This window comes from Zootoca vivipara, chromosome 13 (genome assembly GCF_963506605.1).
Source record: "Zootoca vivipara chromosome 13, rZooViv1.1, whole genome shotgun sequence".
Classification (NCBI taxonomy): domain Eukaryota; kingdom Metazoa; phylum Chordata; class Lepidosauria; order Squamata; family Lacertidae; genus Zootoca; species Zootoca vivipara.
In genome coordinates, this window is record NC_083288.1 from 43756103 (window position 1) to 43769968 (window position 13866).

General features: G+C 41.8%; 1 protein-coding gene across 1 annotated transcript; it reads left to right on the plus strand.

Moving 5' to 3' along the window:
• Positions 1-4003: 4003 nt before the first annotated feature.
• LOC132592987 (vomeronasal type-2 receptor 26-like) lies at positions 4004-8538 on the plus strand. The gene is made up of 3 exons (XM_060281320.1): positions 4004-4045; positions 6896-7022; positions 7637-8538. Exons 1-3 carry the CDS (start codon positions 4004-4006, stop codon positions 8536-8538), a joined length of 1071 nt encoding a protein of 356 aa, XP_060137303.1.
• The last annotated feature ends 5328 nt before the right edge of the window (positions 8539-13866 follow it).

Here is a 13866-nt window from a genome sequence, read left to right on the forward strand (position 1 = left end):
CATGCCATGGTGCTATCTCCTTTGCAATTCACTCCAATGAGATTCAAGACTTCTCAGACTTTCTAAGGAGTGTAAAGCCTTCCTGGGCAGATGGAGATGGTTTTATCAACGATTTCTGGGAACAAGCATTCAGTTGTTTACTGTCAAATTCCACAGCTTCAGCAGACACATGTACTGGAGAGGAGTTGCTGGAGAGCCTCCCTGCACCATTTTTTGAAATGAGCATGACCGGCCACAGCTACAGTATCTATAATGCTGTCTATGCTCTGGCACATGCCTTACATATTAGGTACTCATCTGAAGCCATTAGCAAAAGGATAAAGGGTGGAGAGGGACTCTCTTCTCAGAATGTAGAACCTTGGCAGGTAATGTTTTCTTTTATAAAGTGTTCCCCTTGTAAAGTATTCAGTGTTGTGGGCTGTATCTATATATAATGTGAGTTGGCATTCATCTCTAAGTAAATAATTAAAAGTAATAAATACATGAAAGATTAACCTTAAATTATTTTGTTTCCTATAATTATAGTAAGCAGACTTTAGATTATACAGACTTTCGTAAGTGACACACAAGCAGCAACTACTTGACAAGTTAATAATTGTTCAAAAAAATTAAACATTTAGGACTGGCACTGTTCCAGTATTTCTACTAAATGGCAAAAAAGACAATCACCGGAATATGTAATCAGCGACAAAACAAAACTAAACCCTGATGAATCCCTGAAACGAGATATTGATAAAGTGAATAATACTAAAACCAAACTAATCATTGTTCAAAAAAAACAAAATTGGCCTAAATCTCCCAAAAGAAACCTTGATATAGAAAAAACATAAACCTGAGCAGTGTTAGCAATGGCGTTATAACATGACAACTAGGAGAGCTTTTACAGCCCTCTACCTAATCTTTTTCAAATAGCTATGATATTCTTTATTTGAACTGTCTCATAGGATTAGCTAACCTTTGGTTTAAACAAAACTAGAGTCTTATTTTGGGGGATTATACCCCATACTGCGGTGTAGATTTCAGTTCTTTTCAGAGTCTACAGTTCCTGTCTAGTTTTTTGATAAGAAAACCTCAGCCCCTAAATATTTTCCTTCTGAGGAAACAGATAGAGATTTTCCAGTGAAACGAGTCACTCAGGCGGCACCTCGTCAAGGTTTACTTTATTTAGAAGTTTCTTTGAGAAATTTTATGTTTTTTCTATATCAAGGTTTCTTTTGGGAGATTTAAGCCAATTTTGTTTTTTTGAACAATTATTAGTTTAGTTTTAGTATTATTCACTTTATCAATATCTCATTTCAGGAATTTATCATGGTTTACTTTTGTTTTTGCACTGATTCCAGTATTTCTACTGGCATTTAATTAGACCAGTAGTTCCTAATTTGCTTTTGAAAATTGTGATAACTCTATAGTAGTTACCTGTGCAAAGCAATGTTCTGAAGAATAAGCAAAGGATTTTAAGTATACTAAAACAAAAACAAAACAAAAAACACCATAAAATATTTGATTTTACCATGCAAAAACGACCAAGTTGGAGGGGAGACAAATCTAAGAAATTATGATGTCACACAGACACAAACACACACACACACTACAAAACTTTTAGAAGACATCTGAAGGCAGCTCTGCATTGGTAATAATAATAATAATAATAATAATAATAATAATAATAATAATAATATATTTATTTATTTATACCCCGTCCATCTGGCTGGGTTTCCCCAGCCACTCTGGGCAGCTTCCAACAGAAAAATAAAATACAGTAATCTATTAAACATTAAAAGCTCCCTAAACAGGGCTGCCTTCAGATGTCTTCTAAAAATCTGCTAGCTGTTTTTCTCTTTGACATCTGATGGGAGGGTGAGCCAAAGGGCGGGTGCCACTACCAAGAAGGCCCTCTGCCTGATTCCCTGCAACTTGGCTTCTCGCAATGAGGGAACCGCCAGAAGGCCCTCGGTGCTGGATCTCAGTGTCCAGGCAGAGGGATGGGGGTGGAGACACTTCTTCAAGTATTCTGGACTGAGGCCATTTAGGGCTTTAAAGGTCAGCACCAACACTTTGAATTGTGCTTGAAAACGTACTGGGAGCCAATGTAGATCTTTCAAGTGTTATGTGGTCTCAGCGGCCGCTCCCAGTCACCAGTCTAGCTGCCGCATTCTGGATTAGTTGTAGTTTCCAGGTCACCTTCAAAGGTAGCCCCACGTAGATCGCATTTCGGTACTCCAGGTGAGAGATAACTAGAGCATGCACCACTCTGGTGAGACAGTCCGCGGGCAGGTAGGGTCTCAGCCTGCGTACGAGATGGAGCTGATAGACGGCTGCCCTGGACACAGAATTGACCCGCGCCTCCATGGACAGCTGTGAGTCGAAAATGACTCCCAGGGTGAGCACCTGGTCCTTCAGGGGCACAGGTACCCCATTCAGGACCAGGGAGTCCTCCACAAGTATTTAATGTTTGATACTTTTTATTACTATTATTTATATGCACCACCCCTCCAGCTGGGATGCCTCAGCCACTTGGAAGTGTATCTCAAGCTGCCTGAAATGACCCTTGTGGCCAGGAAAACTATGTTTTGACCCACCTTGTGGGTGTCTGGTGCACATGTGTGATGTCATGCACTGCATGTGATGTCACAGATTTTGAGGAGCCCAGGCAGGACCATCTGGGCCTTTCAGAGGGATCTCTAAGGCTTCTCCTAAAGGGTCTGTAAGGGGCTCCATCGCCCACAGCTGCAGCAGGAGGCAGTGATGGAGCCCATCACAGCAGCAGGAGGGCCCACCAGAGCCCTTCCGGCTGCAGAATGTTGAGGGCTCCTGGCCCCATCATTAAGAATTTTGTGGGTGCCTGGGAACCCAGGGCCCTGCAGCGATGGTGCCAGTGCTAGGCTGTTTGACTGCAGAGGAAAATGATGTAATTTTAGAGTATTCAATGCAATGCAGGGATTCCAAAATATAAAGCAGCAGTAGCAACAACAACAAAAACAACACAACATTTATGTGCTCCTCATCTGATTGAGGTACCCCAGCCACTCTGGGAAGTCTCTGATGAATTAAAACACAAGACAAGAAACGTTTAAAACTTCCCTATACAGGGCTCCCTTCAGATGTCTTCTAAATGTCAGATTGTTGTTCATTTCCTAGACATCTAATGGGAGGGTGTGCTGCAGGGCAGGTGTGGCTATCAAGAAAGCCCTCTGCCTGGTTCCCTGTAACCTCACTTTCTGCATTCATTGTCTGGGCTTAATGATTGGGGTGCGGATGCTCCTTCAGGTATACAGGAGCAAAGACGCTAAGGGCTATAAAGGTCAGCATCAACACTTTGCATTTTACTTGGAATCATACTGGGAGCCAATGTAGTTCCTTTAAGACCAGTGTTATACGGTCCTGGAAGCCGTTCCCAGTCACCAGTCTGGCAGCTGTGTTTTGGATTTCTTTTAGTTTCTGAGTCAACTTCAAAGGTAGCCCCACATAAAGTGCACTGCAATACTCCAAGCGGGAGATAACCAGAGCATGTTCCACTCTGGTGAGACATTGCACAAACAGGTAGGGTCTCAGCTGGAATACCAGATACAGCTGGTAGACAGCAGCCCTGGACACAGAATTGACCTGCACTTTCATAACATCTGTGAGTCCAAAATGGCTCTCAGGCTGCACACCTGGTCCTTTAAGGCCACAGTTACCCATTCAGGGCTAGGGAATACCCCACACCTACCCACCCCTGTCCCCAGAAACACTCCGTCTATCTTGTTGGGATTGAATCTCAACTCAAAAAGGATGTTCACACCCAAACAGATTGTCTTGTGATTCTCTTTCCACCTAGCTCCATTCATTGCTGCAGAGAATCTCATTCAACAACAGTGCTGGGGATGAAATCACATTAAATAAACATGGAGAATTAGCAGCTGGCTTTGATATTACAAACCTGGTCACTTTCCCAAATAATTCCTATGTCAGGGTCAAAGTCGGAAGGCTGGATCCTCAGGCTCCTCCTGGCAAAGAGCTCACCATGAATGGGGATGGAATCCAATGGCACAGAGTCTTCACTCAGGTAAGAAAATCACTGCACAAAAGTGGGAGAGTGTGTAGTTTTGCCACTTGAGGTGAAAAGGGAAGTGCTGCCCAACTGCTGCTGCCACTACTAATAATGCTACTAATAATTTTATGAATAAGTAAACAAATGAACCACATTCATAAATAGCAATAAGCCCAAAAGACATGTCACACCAAGAAGCATTAGACAGAATGCTAAGCTACCTGTATCATTGTGAATGAACATTGTAATATTCATGAATTTTTCTGTTGCCGCTTGAGACTATAGTGTTGAGTTGGAATCATAGAAGCAGGGGTGTTTGGAGGTGTTTGTCAGGTTGGCCCTGGCCACAGGCCCAGGCCCAGGGGGAGCCCCCCCCAAAAAAAAAAATATCATGGCTTGGTCAGAGCAGCTAGGAGCCCAGCTATCCATTCATGTACTCCATGGGTTCCATGCATTGCTGGGCAGGGCATGCAGGTGAATCTCAGTTTCATGGTGGGTTTATCCAGCTGCTGGCATTGGCCATCAGAGCAGCTGTGTGGTTCCGCATTCCCGGTGGGCCTGTGGCACTATTATAAGTTTGAGCAGCGTGCCAAGCAGGGCTTGGAGGGGAGAAAAGAGAGGGAGGGTGGAAATAGAAGGAAGGAAGGAAGGGAGGGAGGGAGGGAGGGAGGAAGGGAGGAAGGGAGGAAGGGAGGAAGGAAGGTAGGTGGTGAGTGAAGTGGGGGATGCATGAAGGCAGGCAGACAAACAGACAAAGGAGGGCAAGTGGCGGAGCCAATATCCAAGGAGAAAGTGACTGAAGGAGCACAAAAGGTGACAAAAAGTGTTGGAAATGTAAGAAGGTGGAAGGAACATTTAACCATATGTGGTGGACTTGCTCTCTAGTTAAGGAATTCTGGGAAAAGATTTATAATGAGTTGAGAAAAGTGTTTAAAAACACTTTCCTTAAGAAACCAGAATCCTTTCTATTGGGTATAGTAGGAAAAGAAATACCTAAAAAAGATTTGAATTTGTTCTTATATGCCACAACCGCAGCTAGAATATTGATAGCAAAGAACTGGAAAACACAGGAGATGCCAATGGTGAAAGAATGGCAAATGAAAATGTTGGACTATATGGAACCTGCTGAACTGACCGGAAGACTACGTGACCAGGGAGAAGAGACGGTGGAAGAGGAATGGAAGAATTTTACAATTTATTTTAAAAATATTGTAGAATTGATGTAGGAAGAGAATTATAAGTAATCGTGAAGTTGCAGGTTTGGAAAGTAAGCTGAAGTTTATTTTGGACAAGGTGTTACATGGTATAACATGATATAAAATAAGAAATAGAAGATGTGAATAGGTTAAGGAAAGTAAGATATAGAATTTGCCGATAATGATTTGTAATGAGCTGCAGGGAGGGGGAACGTGAGGAAGTCCCCTTTCAAAATGTGATGAATTATTGTAAGTTTTCTTTTTCTTTTTCTTTTCATTTTTTGTTGTAATAATTATGCAGGGATAATTATGCTTGAATGTATGGAGGCGAATCATTGTATAATCTAATAAAAAAATCATTTATAAAAAAAAGTGACAAAAAGCAAACTTTTTGAGTTTCTTTCCCATGGTCCCTCCCGACTTTGGCAACACTGATATATCTCCTTGCCCCCCTGCACAAGGGAGCCTAGGTACACATCTGCATAGAAGGCATCAATACCATCACAAGCAGTTCTCAGTTTTTCTGGAACTAAAGGTGGCAGTATGATTGCTCTTGCTTTGAGGATATATATTCGTAAAGAAAAACATCACTGGGAAAAGCTCAACCTCAGCTGACTTATGAAGGAGAAATCTTCAGTACTTCGGTCCAGAAAGGAATTACTATTATTTTAAAACTGCAAAATATATTTATTAGTTCTGCCTTAATTCCATTATACCTCGAACAATGCCCGTTTCCACCAAATAAATAAATTCTGTATAAAGTTAAGTACCATTGGAATATTGACTTAAGATAGTCCTCTTTCAGGTTCACATTGATAAGCATTTTTGGAATGTTTTAATGGCCACATCCATTTTGCTTTCAGGATTGTTAAACCAATATTTGCAAAATATCGTGCCCTTTTCCTTGTATATGAAGGATGAAGAGATTCTTTTTGCATATATTGAGAGTCATTGGGGGAAATGTTGAAAATATTTCTTTTTGAAAAATGACACCAGAATTTATAAATTGATTTTGCAGAGAACAAAAGGTTCCAACTTATTTTATGTACATATTGTATTGTAGTCCCCTGTTTTTTATAAAGCTGGTTTTATAAAGCCAGTCCAACACAACTGCAATACATCTGCCCAACATCTTCACTGCCTCTCTTTATTCCAATGGTATAAATCAGACATCCCCACACTGCGGCCCTCCAGATGTTTTGGCCTGCAACTCCCATGATCCCTAGCTAACAGGACAAGTGGTTGGGGAAGATGGCAATTGTAGTCCAAAACATCTGGTATAAATAGTAGGACCATCCAAATAGGAGCAGAACTGCAGTAATTCACTACTTCCAAATCCCAACTCCTTGAACCTCACTAAAGGACATCAAGTGAAATTTCTAAAGCAAAGGGCATGAGGCTTCAGTTCAATCAAAAGAAATAGCCAGTTAGATCAAATTATCTGATGGTTGTATGAATGGTCAATATAGGTATGAAAATTGTAATCTTCTTGTGTTTCCATGATGCTTCAGGATGAGAACAGGAAACACGCGGTGGCAGCAGGAGGCCCATTAGCTAAAGTGGTGCTTCAGGTTAAGAAAAGTTTCAGGTTAAGAATCGACCTCCGGAACAAATTAAGTTCATAACCAGAGGTACTACTGCATTGACCTCTTTGTGTCTCTTTGGACAGGTGCCACCCATTTCCTTATGTAATGTCAACTGCCTTCCTGGTTATGAGAAGAAAAAGAAGGAGGGGAAGAAGTTTTGTTGTTATGATTGTGATCCATGTCCTCGTGGGATGTTCTCAGATGAGAAAGGTGAGGGATGTCATATTACCATATACAAGTTATTTAAAAAAAATTCTCATCAAATCAGAAGTGGGGTTTGCTATGTCTCGTCTCAATTTACATTGTTTATTAACAGTAGGAGAATAATTTCCCTTCAGCCTCAGTAAAAGCTTCCACTATGAAGAAATCATCTTAACCTTCTAGGGAGTATAACATGAGGATGTGAGCTTGGTCTGTAATGTAAAGATTTTCCAACGCTGTATCTATGTACATTCTACATCATTTAATGCAGTTTCCCAAATGGCTCACTGCTGAAATGCCACATCTTACACATTTTAACAATATAAACCATGAGTGTATGTCCGCCCGCTCTGTTTTGATGCAACAAGACAAAAAAATTGTAAATGCATTCTGTCCTGGAAGAAACTATAGTTTTGGGGGAGGGAGGATGCAATAGAAGTGGTAGTCTTTTCTCTAAGAAAGCTCTTTGGGATCTTATCTTCAAAGCATCTAGGGCACAAGCATTTGGGCTAGAACTTTTGAAACTTTTCCTCATGCAAACACTATCGTAAGACGACTCCTGTAAAAACCTCTTAAGCATAGTCTGGATTGTTTCCAATGGCCATACAACTTTTTTTTTTCAGGGTTGGAAACCTGTGCCAGATGTCCTCTGGATCAATATCCAAATGAAGAGCAGAATGAGTGCATTCCCAAGAAACCAAATGTCCTAGGCTTTGGGGAAACTTTGGCCATTGTTTCAACTTTCTCTGCGCTTTTATTCTCTCTGATCACAGCTGTGGTACTTGGCATTTTCATTAAGCACCAGGACACTGCCATTGTCAAAGCCAATAACAGAAGCCTCACCTACATTCTCCTCATTTCCCTCCTCTTGTGTTTCCTTTGCTCTTTGATGTTCATTGGAATGCCTAATAAGGCAACCTGCCCACTCAGACAAACGGCTTTTGGCATGGTCTTCTCTGTGGCCCTCTCTAGCATCTTGGCCAAGACTATTTCAGTGGTTTTGGCATTCATGGCTACCAAGCCGGGGTCCAGGATCAGGAGATGGGTAGGCAAAAAACTGGCTTATTCTATTGTCCTTTCCTGCTCTGTGATTCAAGTAGGAATCTGTGTCTTCTGGCTGGCAACCTCTGCCCCATTCCCAGATGTGGACATGCACTCAATGAGTGAAGAAATTATATTACTATGTAATGAAGGGTCAGTTTTCATGTTCTATTGTGTTTTAGGCTACATGGGCTTCCTGGCCATTGTCAGCTTCACTGTGGCCTTCTTAGCCAGGAAGTTGCCTGACAGCTTCAATGAAGCCAAGTTCATCACCTTCAGCATGCTGGTCTTCTGCAGTGTTTGGTTCTCCTTTATTCCCACATACTTGAGCACCAAAGGGAAATACATGGTGGCTGTGGAGATCTTCTCCATCCTGGCTTCCAGTGCTGGCCTGTTGGGTTGCATCTTTTCCCCTAAATGCTACATTATTGTGGTGAGGCCTGAGCTAAATAACAGAGAGCAGCTGATACGGAGAAAGATGTAAATAACAGTATAGTCCGTCATTTCTTTATTTAAATTCTGTAGACTTGTTAACAGGGTAATCTCATTGTTGTTTTTCAAGAAAGGAAGTTACCTGAAATGATCAAAAAACAGAAGAGATTCTCTTATCATATATGTTCTTGATATCCAGCATAGTTGCTTATGAGGTTCAAATGAAGTGGGATTAGGAGTATAAAAGTAACTTCGGATGATATCCAACCACTTGAATGCCCACACATCCCCTTACTCTTCTTCTCCTGCTGAGGAGATGATAGGATGCAAAGAGAAGAGAAGGAAGGGAACACAAGAACTTGAGAAGCAGCCTTACACTGAGTCCATTAGTCTATCCAGCAGGGCTGTGCACCAAATTTAGCCATGCCCCAAGCCAAATTGTGCCTAGTTTGGGAGATCTGGGTATCTATCAAGTTCATGTGGTATAGCCATGAATTGCAGCAGGTTGGATTAGATAAAGCAGAACGATCCAGGGCCGCTGTGGAGAGGGGCATCAATCAGTATGTGAATGCCAGCATCAGGCTGAAAAGGCAGTCCTATCTGATCAACAGCTGTACCTTCCTGGGAGAATGTAGCAGCCTGACACCATCCAGCACTCCTTTCTGCCAGACACCCAACTCCACAGCATCTATGGCTCCTGCAGACTTTTAGAATTCCCAGGATAAACTTGGATTTCTACACTTTTGGAATCTCATACCTCAGTTGACATCGGGCTGTGAATGGAGACAGGAAGTGATTCACCTTGCCATACGTAGAAACTGCTCCACACTCAGAGGTCCCTAATACTTGACAAACCCCTAACAGATAAATACCACCATAGACATGGAGCCTTATTCTACTCCCCACTTTTATTTGCACCAGAGGTAGTCAATCTGTGGCCCTCCAGATGTTGCTGAATGACAGCCCCCAGCAGCTTACAACAGACCATTATTATCAAGGATCATGGAAGCTGTGGTCCAGAAACATCTAGACGGCATAAGAGTGCCAATCACTGCCTTAAACAGATGGGCCACCCTGACAGTCTTCTGAATTAATGTTTCCTACTAGAGTAAGAGAGAGATGTCTTGAACCAGTGGTTTTCAACCAATGTGGCATCCTGGGGTGCCTTGAATGATGGTCAGGGGTGCCGCGGACAACACTGGCCACTGTCCCTCTTTGCTTGCCTTTCTCCTCTAATGCCCTCTTGTAACTCGGCCTCTCATAGGATTGTACAGCCTTGGCTAAAAGCTTCCCAGGTGAATGGTGCCTCTGGGGCTGACCTGGGGATGCTTCCATGTGGGGCAGTGTTAGGAGCTACCTCTCTTTGGGGTAGGTTGGTAGCCCAAAGGACTCGCAAGGGGAGGGGAGAGGAGGCTGAGGGAACACACCAAATGGGAGGGTGTTTGAAAAAGGGTGGGGGACTGCCAGCTCGGTAGGCAAGGGGTGACATAACTGGGCTTCTGAGCCCCACGGGGTGCCACTGGAAGGATGTAGTTGGTCAAGGTAGTTGGTTTGTTTTTATTACTGGATGTCCTGCATTAACAAGCAGATAGGACAAGCTGACCTTGGAGGTCTCTTCCTAAGCTTTGATTCTGTGATGAGACAGATTTGTTTACCTTGCCAGTTGCCCTACTGGTGATGCAACATAAAATCCAAAAAGATTGCAAAGGTAATTATCTCCTCAATAATTATTAAAATTATGGTAATTAATTCACCTGGAAAAGATCCAGAAGGCAGAATGGGAATTAAAAAAATAAAAATAAAATCTGGAATGATTAAAAGCACCCCGGTGTTCCATAGACAGCTCAGGTAAGGGAGGAGAGGTGAGGCCAGCTTTTGCTTTTCATTGTATTGGTTAGATTTCAATTCATAGCATTCAATCAATTCTTTGTGGCAGTGCTGAAGTTAATGAGAAGCTGGATACCTGCCTCTTTAAGAACAGAATTGGCAGAGTTGGTTGTCACCAAATACATCCTGTTCAAGTCAGGCTGGTGATAGTAGCAATATTGGAGAGAGACAAAGGAGAGTCTATTTGTAGAAGGATATTAGTTATCAGGATGTTGTTCCTCTGGCTGCTGCTTCTCCTGCTGCTTCCCAATATGGTGCCCAAAGTGCACACTGTTGTTTGCAGCAGAAATAATCCTGTGCATATTCCACATGAGTGGCATTTACAATGTGTCCTTATTGTCGCTGAGATAGTGTCTCATATCCATTACATATTCCCCAGCATTTCCATCTATGAACACCCATCTCAGGTCTTTATAAGCAGCCTAATGTAAGTAAATAGCTCTTAAGATCATTTCATTTATTCTTTCTACATTTATATCTGACTATAAAGTACTTGGTTGGCTTTGAAACCCAAAGTGAGATTAAACCAAATAGTAAGATTTTATAATACTATTTTACTCTTGTTCAGAGCAGTACTTTTAAAGAGGGGAAACACCATCCTCCAATGAAGCATAGAGATCATTCTATTGGTTAGATTTCAAATCATAACATTCAATGATTTTTTTGTGGCAGTGCTGAAGTTAATGAGGAAGTGGATGCCTGCCCCTTTAAGTACAGAATTGGCAGAATCAGCTGTCACGAAATACATCCTGTTCAAGTCACACTGGTGATAGTAACAATATTGTGGCGAAGCAAAGGCGAGTCCATGAGTAGAAGCATATTTGTGATGAGGATGTTGTTGTTGCTGCTTCTCCTGTTGCTTCCCAATATGCTGCCCAAAGTGCACACTGTTGTTTGCAGCGGAAATAATCCTGTGCATATTCCACATGAATGGTATGAACAAGGCGACCTTATCATTGGTGGGATAGTGTCCCATATCCTTTACATATTCCCCAGCATTTCCTTCCATGAACACCCATCTCTGGCTGTTATTAGCAACCCAATGTAAGTAAACAGCTCTTAAGATCATTTCATTTATTCTTTCTACATTTATATCTGAGTAAAATGCTCTAGGTTTTCTTTGAAGATTAAATCCAAGAGTAAGATTTTATAAGACTATTTCATTTATACTTCAGAGCAATACTTAGAAAGCTGGAAAACACCATAACCTGCTCCAAGTTACATGGTATCTCTCCATCCTCCAATGAAGCACAGATCACTCTCTACCGTAGACCTCCCCAGTCACAGGGGCGGCAATAGGGTTCTGCGAGAAGTGGCCACGCATTGGGCACTGATCCATGGGAGTGCTGTCTCAAAACCTGGTAAGCAAGGCGCTGGGCTTTGAGAAGCAGTCATGGGCTCTGACAATATCCTAGAATCCTCATGCCTCCTTCCCAAAGCCTAGTTTCCCAGAAGCCTACTTTCCCAACCTTGGAAACTGGGCGGGGGGCTCAACGACCCTTCCCAAGTGAGACTTGTGTCTCCTTCCTTCCTTAAGCCGGTCACAGCTTTACCCACCTTTGGGAAGGCCATGCAAGGGCTAAGTGAGTGCAAAATTTTAGCCTTACCCCGGCTGCCCATAGTCCTGAAATCTGCCACTCCCTATCAAGCCCATATAGCTAATTTTTAAAAGCCAAGATGGGCAAGGGTCAAGGGACTGTTTGGCAGCTTCAATTCTTCAAGCACAGTCACTACATCCTCAGGCCACAAAAATTTAAACTGATCCAGCAAAGATGCAAAAGAGGCTGCACTGCATACCATTTCACTCACTCTAATCATGGCATGCAACTCTGAATCTTATTTATTCCATCCCTAAAGTGTTTTTAAAGTTATAATAGCAGGCTGCTAATGTTATAAGAGAAAGGCTCTCTTGGCCAGATAACAAAAGAATATTAAACATTGAAAAGCTCTTCCAGACAGCTAGTTATGCTTCTTCCCTTCCACGTACCGGGTACAGAAATGAAACCTCAGTCGTGTTTGGGTTGATTCAGATTCAGATCACTACCACTTGCTCTCTAGCCATCAATTCTCCTGCCCACAGTAATTTAGCATGGCAGACTTGCATTGGAGAGATCTGGGTTCAAATCTCCATTTTCTTGGCCATCCACAACCTAGAGGCTCTCATGAGTATGTAAGGGGAGAGAGGAGAACTGTGATATCCAGCTTGAGCTGCTTTGTTGAAGGATGGTATAAAATTGAATTCATGTCTAAACTACATTGAAAGCAATCAGGGACAAGCTTCAAATGCATTTAGTAATAATAAGACTAGAGCCATTTTACAATCTTCACTGGGCATTCTTCATATTCAAAAGGGCAACTACCAATTCCTTTATTTTCATTTCAGAACAGTTTGCATTGCTAGGAAAAAGAACTGATGTAGTAATGTTCAATAACTGTGCATGTCTCTAGTGGTGAAAAGCAACATGGTTAGAAAAACTGAAGATCATTTCTCAAACTATGTGTTCAGTCAAACTTATTCAGATGGAAGAGAGATCCAAACATTAACTCTAAAAGCACAAAACAATTTCCATATTTCCAGCATGATTTTATTAGCCAGTCGTATCCCTCAGATCTAGGTGTTGTGCACTGTTTAATACCCCATAAAATAGTAACACACTTTATTTACAGAGTGATTACGAAGTTCTACCCACACATCCTCGCCTTGGTGTTTGCTGTTGATGAGATCAATGAGAATCCCAAGATCTTGCCCAATGTCACTCTTGGATTCCACATCTATGATAGCTATTTTGATTCAAAGATGACCTACCGAAATACTCTGGATCTGCTATTTAACTCATATCACTTCGTCCCCAACTACATATGTGGCATTCAGAAAAATGTAGTAGGAGTCATTGGGGGACTTAGCTCTGACACCTCCTCATCCATGGCAGATGTCTTACGTCTTTACAAGATTCCACAGGTAGAATATGGGTATTGAAATATTGGTATTTCATGCTGTTATTCATACTTTTCTCCTTTCACTAGGAATCTGTTGATGCATAAATATGAAGTGGTAAAATGGAAAAGGGAAACAGGTTGCAATATATGGGTATATTTTGGGGGGTATAATATTAATACCCAACAATGTACATGAAAGAACCCAGGTGTGTGTATAATATATTTAATGGAAGATTGTTCAAAAAGTTCCATTTGGATGAATGGGGCACCTTGATGGGTTCACATTACATTATTCCTGAAAGCACTGCCATAGCCGCATGAGAGATATACCAGTCCCCATCCATAGTGATGAAACTGGCTTACAGAGGCATAAATAACTTGAGACAACAATGTCCCTCTCTGTATAGATATGATGAAGTTTAGTACTGTCCACTTTCAGAGGCTAACCGAAAACAAATTTCTTGTTATTTGTGAGACATTTGGGGATGGATATATTCTTACCAATATGGTATTGTTCTGCTGCATTCCTAGAATCATAGAGTTGGAAGAGACCACA

What these genes read in the sequence shown, in the direction of transcription:
- LOC132592987 (XM_060281320.1), top strand. Translation starts at nt 4,004, where the DNA reads ATGAATGGGGATGGAATCCAATGGCACAGAGTCTTCACTCAG. An exon ending in GGCACAGAGTCTTCACTCAG is followed by an intron (nt 4,046 to 6,895) that starts GTAAGAAAATCA and finishes CTCTTTGGACAG; the next exon opens with GTGCCACCCATTTCCTTATG. An exon ending in GATGTTCTCAGATGAGAAAG is followed by an intron (nt 7,023 to 7,636) that starts GTGAGGGATGTC and finishes TTTTTTTTTCAG; the next exon opens with GGTTGGAAACCTGTGCCAGA.